Genomic DNA, 12171 nt, shown 5'->3' with positions numbered 1-12171 from the left:
AAGAAACAGCTTCATAAATGTATCTTTATGTAAATGGTGTGAGGACACATAACATCTGGAGTAAACAGGGAGATTTTTACCCAAAATTTTCCACAGTGGTTTTCTGGAATGTCTTTGACATCTAAATCAAACTTTAGTTCAAAAATTCCTTTTAGATATCTTGTTGCTAAGATTGAAATGTGTGAGAAGTCCTCATAAGCTTTCAGGCAAGATCTTCAACCACAACAGTAGGAAATTATCACCTTGGTTCATTTAACAGACTAGGTAATATTTGAGGTTCCCCGAAACTTGAAACCATTTTCAATAATTTTGCTTTGAGAATTTAACTTATTCAACTCAAGAAAATGGAAGACTTGTAAGCCTAATAAATGGGGATGTTGAAGTTTGTCATTTGAAGTTTCAGGTCAAATATGTCAACTATGTCTGCCAAATATGCCAAGCTGTATTCTACAGTGTAATTTTATTGTAGGATACAAATAACATAAAATTTACCATTAGTGATATTTTAGTATATTCACAATGTTGTATAACCACTGCTACCTCTGTCTAGTTCCAAAACTAGTTTCATCACCCCAAAGGGAAACCATTATGCAGTCAGTCTTCATACTCCTCTCCCCTCAATCCCTGGCAACCACTAATCTTTCTAGTTATGGATTTGCCTATTCTGGTTATTTCATAGAAATGGAATCATACAATATGTGGTCTTTTGTGTCTGGCTTTTTCACTTAGCATGTTTCAAGGTTCATCCATGTTGTATGTATCAGTCCTTTTTGTGGCTGAATTAAAAATTATATTTTTTGAAAGTTTATGCAGTTTGTCTTTTTTCTAATGCTCTAAAAATAAAGCAAATTTGTTCTTCCATTTCATAAATCCAGCCAACATATTTCTTTTTGACAACCAGTAAATCTTAACATGGAACGGAAAACTCTTATTCTTAACATTTAAATCTTTACAAGACATATCAAATAATCTGATGTTTAACGTACTTGCCACGTGATATTCTTGCCTTGATAGTAATCAAGGAGGGTTAAGGTCTTCTACTACACAACTGATCATTGTTTTAGAAACCAGTAATTAACTATAAATAACGCAGTATATCCAAAATCAAAAATCTTCACGGTAAACTCAGCCTTACTGGACTAGAAAGAATGCCATCGCCACATGCTTCAGTCATTTTGTTCACATTTGCTTCATAGAATTTTGACATTATCCGTTTCAGTAAACTCCAGATTTTTTCTTCTGTCTATTGAGTCCCACATGACAAATGAAAGAGTAATTAACAGTAATAAGTTTTCATTGTTCGAAAGGCAAAAATAAACAAGGCAGTGAGTTTGATCTTTATCAAAATTTTTTCTGGCATCCATCTTTAAATCATCTTTTTGGCACCTTCTCCTAATTTGGATTATCTTCTGAATTCCTCCTGGAATTTCTTTTCTGCTCTTTTCTCTAGTATATGTAAAATTTGAAAACTATAGAATCCAAGGTTTCTCCAACAGTATGAAGTTTTTTTATTCTTAGTCATCAGAAATAACGCTTTTTTCCCTGAGGTTTTTTTAATTGAGGTATAATTGACATAAAATTAAATTCAGGTGACAACATAATGATTCAATATTTCTACATATTGAAAAATGATCACCAAAATAAGTCTGGCTAACATCTGTCACTAGACATAGCTACAAAAATTTTTCTTGTGATGAGATCCACTCCTAGCTACTTTCAAGTATTCAATACAGTATTGTTTGTTTGTTTGTTTGTTTATTTATTTATTTATTTATTTATTTATTTATTTATTATAGTCACCAGGCTGTACATTACATCCCTGTGGCTTATTCATTTTATGACTGGAAATTTGTACCTTTTGAGCCCCTTTACCCATTTTGCCCACCCCCTACCTCAGACCACCACCAATCTGTTCTCTGTATCCATGAACTCATGGTCCGGGGGGAGGCTATTTCTTTTCTTTGTTTGCTTTTTATTGTTGTTTAGATTCCACATATAAGTGAGATCGTACAGTATGTATCTTTTCTGATCTGACTTATTTCACTTAGCATAATTCCCCCAAGTTCTATCCATGTTGTAGTGGCAAATGGCAAGATTTCATTCTTTACTTACGGCTGAGTAATATTCCATTGCACCTATATACACCATATTTCCTTTATCAAAAAAAAAAAAAGATTTTTTTTATATTACATTTTCTTAAATGATGCCCATGATGATACTTTTGTGGGTTTCTTTGGTAACATAACCTACTTTGGATTTAATATGGTAGACATTGTTAGAATTAAGTGGGCGATAATAATAATCAATAAAAAGTATTTTACCGTGTTTCCCCCAAAATAAGATCGGGTCTTATATTAATTTTTGCTCCAAAAGATGCATTAGGGCTTATGTTCAGGGGATGTCATCCTGAAAAATCATGCTAGGGCTTATTTTCAGGTTAGGGCTTATTTTTGGAGAAATACAGTAGCAACTATGTTTAAGACAGGTTAAATGGGGAGAGGTTAGAGGCAGGGAAATCAGCTAGATAAACAATTTAATAATTTGTGAATCATTGTAAGTTCCTTAAGAACAAGGACTATTACTATGTTGTTCAGCTGTGTATTTCCGGTCTTTGTATAGATTGTGATACACAGTGTAAGTTCATAGTTACCGTAAAATCGTTTGTGAAACATGGCAGAGAATAAAAATGAATAAATAAATAAATGAGTAAATGATTTCTTCTTTATTGTAAAAAGAATAACAGCTGAAGACCTAGACTAATGTGGTGGCTGGGAAAATAAAGACACTGGTAGAATATGGGGCAAAGCGTTAAAGAAGAATAAGTAAACGATTAAAGTGGAATGCACCAAGAGGAACACAATTAAGCAAACTCCAAAACTGAACACAGGAACTGGAGAAAAGAAGGCATTAAGTAATAAATGAGAAAGGAAGTGTCTTTTGGAAATGTGTTTTGCCTTTTTTTTTTCCCTTTGAGGGGAGAGTTATAAAGATATTGCTGGTAAATCTATTAGGTATTAGAGTGAGAGCTAATTGGAAAATACTCCATTGACAGTGGAAAGAAACAAGATGTGGATCTGGGAGTTATTTACATGTAATTGGTAGATTAAATCAGTCTGGATAAATTCTAAGATTAAACTGTTTTGTAGATGACTTTTGGTGAGAATAAGAATAGGCTGTTATGTCATTTTAAGTTTTTGTGTTTTTTTTAAAGTTGGATCTGTGTTTAAGCTGTGCTTTATTATGTAAGAATAAATTCTGCCACCAGTAATGCTAGTTACCTGTCCATATTTTCAATTACAATGCAATTAGTTAGGCTACCAAAATTCTGTGATATTATTTGTGATGATTAAAAAAGCATAGATCTTGTCTCTTTGGCAGGTGACTCATTCCATCTGATTTAAATTTAGACAGTCAATATTTTTTTAGAGAGGTGTTAGTAAATTGTGTTGAAGGAGAAACAAGTGTTTTTAAAATGATCTTTCTTTTTAATCCTTTGTAACCAGCAAGAAGTTGAGAAGTTTACAGACCTAGAGAAACTCTACCTCTACCTTCAGCTGCCTTCTGGTCTCAGCAATGGAGAGAAAAGGTATGTCTCTTTTCTTTGCCTTAATTATAGTGTTTATAGGAAATCTGGAGAGAGAGAGAGAGAGAGAGAGAGAGAGAGAGAGAGAGAGAGATAGAGAGAGAGAGAGACAGATTGTTACTGTGTTGCACTATTCTTAAAATCATCAGAAATCAAGAAATCAGAATGGCAAAACATCATGTTAGTCTTTGATTATAATTGGTTGAGTGTTTACCTATAGTTTTTGCTAATTCATTTGTGCACCTGGGTAAATACTATGAAATGCAATTTGGGATATGATTTATAAACAGATCAGTGTATTTATGTAGTATAGGGATTATGAAAATTAAACAGAAAACTGAAGAGTAAACCGATAAGTAGGTATTGTTAGGTGAGTAGATCACAAAATATGAAAAAGAAAAAACACTGAAATTGCCGTTATGGAACATGAATTTATGATAAATGTAAGATATTTTAAATGCCGGAGGCTATTTCTATATTTTCATTATTAAAGATATGTAATAGCCTCATCTAGAAAATATAGAAAGAAGTTGTTGGTTCATGCATTCTGAAAGTTTTTTCCCCCTTTTAAGTGTTTTTCAGAATTAATTTCATTCATATGTTAACATGCATATATGCTTAACATTCTATTACTTTACAATTGTATGTAAAAAGAAATGGAATGAAAATTCTGTTGCTTATACCTTTTTTCCCTCAGACTAAATTTCACAACTATTTTAATCATTTTCTGTCTAGAAACTTTCTCAGTGTCTTTGGAATTAAATAAATTATTGTTACAGTTAACTGAGATCAATGTCAGAATTAATAGAGGAACTTCCGTATTATATTGGGTGTCCATTTCATAGAATTAGTTTATAAGTGACACTGCCATGTAATACAAACTTACAGTGTTTAAGGGAGGTGTTTGCCTGGGAGGGGACCCAGTTACAGGAAGAGCATTAGGGGGAGATTTGTCCTTTTAACATTCTCTGGTGTGAATTTCCTTCTAGAGCAGGGGTGTCAAAACTATGGCCCGCAATTCGTTGTTAATTAGCCCGCAGCAAATTCCAAAAATATATTTAGTTTACTTAAATAAACCAGGTGAGGCAATATGTACTTCTCGAGTGAGTGGCACGGCTCTTTGTGTATTTTACCGCATATGGCCCTTGGTAAAAAACGTTGAAAAAGTTTGGACACCCCTGTTCTAGAGCACAGAGTGCTTTAGTAAGATTTCAGGGCAGTTACTTGAGAATGCTGAGCAAACAGAAAATAATTTTTCTATAAATTTTAAAAGTTTGATGATTTAGTAAGTTTAGGCAAATGAACAGGCAAGTAAGTGACCAGATACCCAATTAGAGGTAATTTCGGCCAAAATAAATACCTTCTGTTGTTAATGCTCCGTCACTTAAACCACTTTAGAGACTACGGGGAGGGATGGAATGGGGCAATCACTTCAGTCAGACACTAGCTGTAGAAAATAACCCGCAACCACAGGTGGACACTTCTATATAAATAACTGGACATCTGCTGTATGTCCTGAGTTTGGTTTGGTCTTTTATAGTGTGTTTACACAGAATTATTTAGTGGAACATTTTAGCCCTGGCTCAAAAATTGTCCACGAATGGCTGTCTAGTGCAACTAAAACCTGTTTTCGTTTTACGATTAGTGATCAGAATGCTATGTCATCTAGTCGGGCACAGCAAAGGCATGCCTTTTTCTGGATTCGGAATACTCTAGAGGAACATCCTGAGACTTCACTCCCCAAACAGGAAGTCTATGATGAGTACAAGTAAGTATTGTGTGTTGTCAGGCACACTAATGTATTAAAAAGCTTAAGTACTATACTTGGCTACAATGATTTGTTTTATCATTGGTGAATATCACGGTGGCATATAGGAGTTTAATGTAGAAGTCTCTGATATTCCTTCCACCTCTGAGTTTCTCTGGTAGCATATGTAATTAAGGACAGGATTACTAAATAAAAGGACTTCTCCTGGATGACAGCAGAGGTGTCTGAGGGTAGAGGAACAGTGGCGTAGGATTGCTGAATAAGTGGATTCCTGTAGCATTCTTAAGGGTAACAGGAAGGGTATTGGGGTTAGAAGGACAGTGGAAGGCAATGAATAAATCAGTGCATATGGAAAACTAAAATAGGTTTTTATTCTGAAAGGCCTTTTTCATGAATCCAAAACTTTTTAAATCCTTTTCTGTACCAACCAAAGAAAAAGATATCTGAAGTGTTGTGAATTACTTACGCATGGAAAAAGGAGTTCAGTGGCTTACACATATTAGACACTCAAATAATTTCGATTATATAGATTATTTAAACACAGGAAACAAAAGTATAAAAGCTAATGAGCCTTTCTGGATAAAGAAAAGTTATTAGATGCCAAATCTAGTCTTGTTTAACATTTTTATAATTGATTTGAAAGAGGAAATTTATTCTGGCAGAGTAAATAAAACCAAAATGTTCTGGGTATTGAAATGTCAAACCAGCAAGCATTAATGTGTTGTACTTATGCAATGTGGAAGAAAACAGTCAAATAAGTGCTGCTGTTAACCAATGTAAGATAATGCAAAGGAACTACACTTATTGAGAAGACTATTGGTGTCTAGAAAGAGAACTTTCTACCCTCATTCAAACTTCTGATTTCTTCACCTTAACTGGAGAAAATTTAGAGAAAAGTGTCTGATATGATCAAGGAAACCAAGTAAAACTGAAGAGCTTTAGGTTTTTTTCCCTTTAGGAAAATTAAAGCTAACAGTTCCCGTTAATCCAAGTTTATAAAGTTCTTTCTCTCAGTCTACAACAATCTGTTGAACACCTGCTATGTGTCCGTCCCTATAATAAGTTTCAAAAGATAATATTAATTTCAAAGATAATATTAATAAGACACAGCTCTTACGCTCATCAAGAATACATGAGTGTGTGTGTGTGTGTGTGTGTGAATTTACACACAATCACGTTGTGTGCATCTCACAAATTCTTCACTAACTTCAAGTTTTGTTAAAATAGAGATAACCCTATGATACTACAAAGAAGCAAATTTGAATTCACTAAAAGCTAATATCCGGCAAATGTCTGATATGTTGAAGAAACCTTGGTTTGATAATCAAGCGAGTAGATTCTGTTATTAAACTTGTGTGACCTGAACGAGTGTTTTGACCACTTTTTTGTCAGTTGCATCATCTCTAAAATGAGGCAGTTGAAGAGATTTGAGGTTTCTTCTAGCTCTAAAATTCTAAAAGTTGTCTGAAGTAGGAAATGTTGAGCAGCTAGTTATCCAGAGATGTCCTGCTAGTTTTCCAAAAGGCAAATTAATGTATGACATTTCCATAGTGAATTAATAAGGGAACCCAGGATTTTCACATTTTTGAAATAATGTCCTTCCACTGCACAACCCTTTGCCATCACCATTAGAGACAGCATCCTACATTTGTGGAAGTGTGACTCTGGCTCATGAAAGCAGTCCTTATGTTCCTTAAAGTTTCCTGCCTTGGGCAAAGCATGGTCTATTTTTCTATAATATTTTTTCTTTCTATTTTTCTAAATCATTTTCTAAGGTTTTCATAAATCCTTGTAATTTTTTTCACTGAGAAAAGTTCAAGGGTTTTCCTAAACAAAAGAGAACCAAAACATATTTTGGGGGGGGTGAGTAGTGGGAGCTCCAATTTTGAGCATTTCATTTGCAGTTCAGTAAAGATAAAAAGAAGTGACCTAGACTAACGCTTTAAAAGGTAGTAGTAGGTAAGGGAAATTTTTTATAATAATGTGACTAGGAAAAAAATATCAGTTCTTTTCATGAAATTTGAAAGAATTATACTGATAAGTATGCCTGTCTTTATAATCAGTACAGCACTATACATACTGTAGTACTATACAGTATGAGTATCTGAGTCTGGGTATTTTGGTTGAAAAAAACCACTAAGAATATATTTTATTTACTGTTGTTTCCCCACAGTGTTTCTACATAGTTGTTACTAATTTAATAGTAACAGTAATTGGAATGGAATCTGATCTCTGACATAAAATTTCAGTATTATTAAAGACTTCGTAAGTCTTCTAGTACACTCCCATCCCCATTGTATGGATGTGAATATTAAAGCCCAGAGAAGTTAGGTGACTCTTCCAGTGTCACAAAACTAGTTAGGGATGAATAGCAGGCTAGAACTCAGATTCCATGAGTGGTTCATATAGGTGAGAAGGCAAACTTGTTAAATTTGAGTAATATCAAACTGAATGAGTAGTTAGGCAAGTAATTACAAGTAAAGTTGGTTAGGACTTTCCACATAGTGTGAATAAATAAGCTGCTCAAAGTATGAATTAGTTCACATACAATTAGTATATATGCATACAAATAATATGAGTGTTATAAGACAAACAGCACAGTAACATGTATTAGTTTCACAACATTTGCTAAGAAGAAAGTAGGTTTGTGTTTCCACAGATTAGAGTAGGTGGGAGCTCCAGGCTGTTCTCTCATTTGACTGTACATTGCCTAAAACTATAATTTGCCATGTGGATTTAAATAACTTGAGAGATAAGAAAAATAGAAAGACTGCAGACAGGCGAGAAGTAGATCCAAGCATTAGGAAGTAACAAGTTAAAAGTTTTAAAATTGTATTGTCTAAAGAAAGCAAAATGGATTACAGCTGTATATATTTTTTAAAGAACGGGAGTTTTAAATCATGTTAAACCCATCTAGTACTCCAGGGATAAATCATAAATTATGTATACTGATAGACTCAGTTTGCCAGTATTTTCTTAAACGTTTTCACATACATATTCATAAGGAATATTGGTCTGTATATGTCTTGTGATCCATTTGTCAGGTTTTAGAATCAGGTTAATGTTGGCTTTACAGAATGAGTTTGGAAGTATTTTCCCTCTTCTATTTTTATGAAAAGATTTATAAACGATTGGTATTAATTTTTAACTGTTTGGTGGAATTCACCAGTGAAGCCATCTAGACGTGGACTTTTTTTGGTGTGTGTGGATACTTTTTAAATTACTAATTCAATCTTTTTTTATAGGTCAGATTCTTTCTTTCTGAGTCCATTTTGATTCTATTTTTGGTACTTTATGGTTTTCTAGGAATTTGTCTATTTCATGTAGGTTGTCCAATTTGTTGGTATACAGTTTTTCATAGTATTCTCTTTTAGTCCCTTTTATTTCTATAAGGTTGGTAGTAATGTCCTGATTTTAGTTATTTGAGTCTTTTTTAAATCTTGGTCAGCTTAGGTAAAGGTTTACCAGTTTTCTTTATCTTTTCAAAGAATCAATTTTTGGATGTGTTAATTTTGTTCTATTCTCTATTTCATTTACTTCCATTCTAATCCTTATTATTCCCTCCCTTCTGCCTGCTTTGCTTGTGGTTTCCTCTTATTTTTCTAGTTTCTTAACGTGGAAGATTAAGTTATTCATTTGAGACCTTTCTTCTTTGTTAATGTAGGTATATGCAGCCATAAATTTCCCTCTAAGTACTGCTTTCACCACATTCCATAAGTTTTGGTATGTTGTGCTTGCATTTTTATTCATCTCAAAGTATTTTCTAATTTCTCTTATGATTTCTTCTTTGACCTATTATTATTTCCACATATTTGTGAATTTCCCATTTCCTTCAGTTATTGATTTCTAATTTCATTCTATTATAGTTGCAGAAAATACGTTGTGTGATTTCATTCCTTTCAAATGTACTGAGAGTTGTTTTATAGCCTAAAATATGATCTATCCTGGAGAATATTCCATGTGCACTTAAGAAGAATGTATGTTCTGCTGTTGGCTAGATGGTGGAGTGTTCTATAGATATCTGTGAGGTTTATTTTATTTATAGTGTTTATGTCTTCTGTTTTCTTGTTTATCTTCTGCTTAGTTCTATCCACTATTGAAAGTGTACTATTAAAATCTCCAGTTATTGTTGAATTATCTATTTCTCCCTTCAATTCTGTCCATTTTTGTTTGTGTATTTGGAACTCAGTTGTTAGGTGCATAATAGGTTGATTGTTATATCTTCTTGATGGACTGAAATTTTTATCATAAAATAATGTTTATCATTGTCTCTAGTAACAATTTTTATCTTAAAGTCTTTTTCTATGATATTAGTATAGCCACTCCAGTTCTCTTTTGGTTACTTCTGGCATGCTATATCCTGTTCTTTTACTTTCAACCTATTTGTGTCTTTGAATCTAAAATATATATGTAGTATGTAGATGACATACAAGGTGTGATCAAAAACTACAGTGAATGTTTACATTTTAAAAATTATAACAGTAAGAGACACATTGCCATTAATCCCTCTCAAAATATTCCCCCTCGCTTTGAACACACTTATCCCATTGTTCTTGTCACTTTCTGAAGCAGTTCTGGAAATCTTTTTTGTGTGTGTGTCTTTAGTTACACCATTGTGGCTGCCTCAATATCCTGTCGATTCAAAACGTTTACCTTTCATGGTCATTTTGACTTGGGGAAGAGCCAGAAGTCGCACTGTGCCAGATCCAGTGAATAAGATGGATGAGGACACGCTGTAATGTTATTTGACAGAAATTGCCATACCAGAAGTGATGTGTGACACAGAGCCTTTCGGTTGTGATGACAAAATAGAGTGAATGCTGCTGCCAAGTGCCATCCAACGGAAAGGCAGAGATCTTCAATATGGGTAGCAGAGCATGGAATCTTAGTAACAACAGCATGTGACAAGTTTCAACTTGTTCGGTGCAGTCAGTCGGGTGTGAGAAATCAGCTATGGTTGAGAGATGGTGTGTTTTAAAAGTGTGGCATAAATCATCCTCCATCATGACAATGTTCCATGTCACACACCACTTTTGGTATATGACAATTTCTGTCAAAATATTACGGTGTGTCCTCATCCACCTTATTCACCAGATCTGGCACTGTGCGACTTCTGGCTCTTCCCCAAAGTCAAAAGAGACTCAGGACATCGAGGCAGCCGGCACTCACAAAAGTGGTCTTCCAGAACTGCTTCAGAAAGTTGCAAGAATGATGGGATAAGAGTGTTCGAAGAGAGGGGGATTATTTTGAGGGGGATTAATGGCAATGTGTCTTTTACTATAATAATTTTTTTATTTAAACATTCACCATATTGTTTGATCATACCTCATATAGTTTGATCATATTTTATTCTAAATCTATTCTGCCTATCCCTGCCTTTCAGTTGATGAGTTTAATCCGTTTACATTTAATGTAATTACTGGAGAAGATAGGATTTACACTTGCCATTTTCTATTTGTTTTCTATATGTCTTATGTCTGTATTTATTCCTCAGTTACCCATTGCTGACTTCTTTTGTGTTAAATAGGTATTTTCTGTCAAACCATTTTAATTCACTTGTTTCTTTTACTATGTATATTTTTTAAATTATTTTCTTCTGTAGTTGTCCTAGAGATTAGTTAACACCTAAATGTATTTTTTAAAAAAAGCGTGATGTGTGTGTGTGTATACTGAGGGGGGGTGCCAAAAAATGTATCCATGTGGACAGTTCAGTCAACGTTGCTCAAACAGTAATTCGCTGTAATCAGAAGTGTCTGGATGCTGATAGTAACTACTTTGAGCACCTCTTGTAATTGCAGAAGTCAAACGTGACTTGTATTCATCTTTTGTTATCAGTTTATATTGAGTATTACAATTTTAATAGTTTTTTTTTCCTTTCTTAAAACGTATACATTTTTAGGGCACCATGTGTGTGAGTATACACACACACACTCTCTCTTTTTCTCTCTCTCTCACCCACCCATACCAACTTAATTAATTTAGATATCCATCTGTGTAAAAGTATATATGTATATGTGAAAGTGAATTCTATATATCTGTTCTCTCCTTCATCCCCATTCATTTTTATGCATCATGTACTCATCAACACATTTTTGTCTGGGGCTTTATGCAGCTGTCTTCTGGATCAGATAGGAGAGTAAAGGAGTTACAAAGCAACAAATAGAGGACATTTAAATTTACTTAAGCAGTTACCTTTACTACAGAAAGCAATATGAGAATAATAGGCATACCAGAAGAAGAAGAAAGAGACAAGGGAACAGAGTATATTCAAACAAATAGTCAATGAGAACTTCCCAAACTTGTGGAAAGAACTGGACCCTGTAGTTACCTTTACTACAGAAAGAACAATATAAGAAGAATAAATTTGTTCATGTGGATTTGAGTTACTGTTTAGTGTCCTGTCATTTAAGCCTGAATGACTCCCTTTAGTACTTCTATAAGACCAGTTTTGCTGGTGATAAATTCTCTCATTTTTTTGTGGAGCCATTGAAGTTTCTACTTGGTTGGCTTAGTGGTAAGCTATTGATTGGACAGAGATTTCCTTAAACACCTTGGACCAGTTAAATGTCCCAGGCTTTGCCAAAGAGCTGTGTGTGTGTGTGTGTGTGTGTGTGTGTGTGTGTATTTTTGTACACCATAAACAATCCAGCAGTTGAAAACCCTTCTTTAACCTTCACTTCCTGCTTTTGCAGAGCCTCAAGTTTAGCCAGAGGTGAGAGCTCACGGCTTTCTCAGTTCTTGAAGTACACACAGCTCTTTACATATGCAAGGCCTTTTACGGTTCCCAGGAATATGTCGAAGTTTTTCAAAGCTTCTATGG

At 34.1% G+C, this 12171-nt stretch overlaps 1 protein-coding gene across 1 annotated transcript in view; it reads left to right on the top strand.

Annotated features, from left to right (window-relative positions):
* Positions 1–12171, top strand: part of RFX7 (regulatory factor X7) — a 95600-nt gene that overhangs the window by 60938 nt on the left and 22491 nt on the right. The window contains exons 3-4 of the mRNA XM_081049306.1: positions 3504–3586; positions 5229–5351. Coding sequence (XP_080905432.1) covers positions 3504–3586; positions 5229–5351 — 206 coding nt within the window. The remainder of the gene's footprint in view (positions 1–3503; positions 3587–5228; positions 5352–12171) is intronic.

The sequence above is a fragment of the Rhinolophus hipposideros genome (genome assembly GCF_964194185.1).
Source record: "Rhinolophus hipposideros genome assembly, chromosome: 5".
Lineage (NCBI taxonomy): Eukaryota > Metazoa > Chordata > Mammalia > Chiroptera > Rhinolophidae > Rhinolophus > Rhinolophus hipposideros.
Note: the sequence above shows the minus strand (reverse complement) of the source record. Positions and strands in the feature narration are given on the sequence as shown.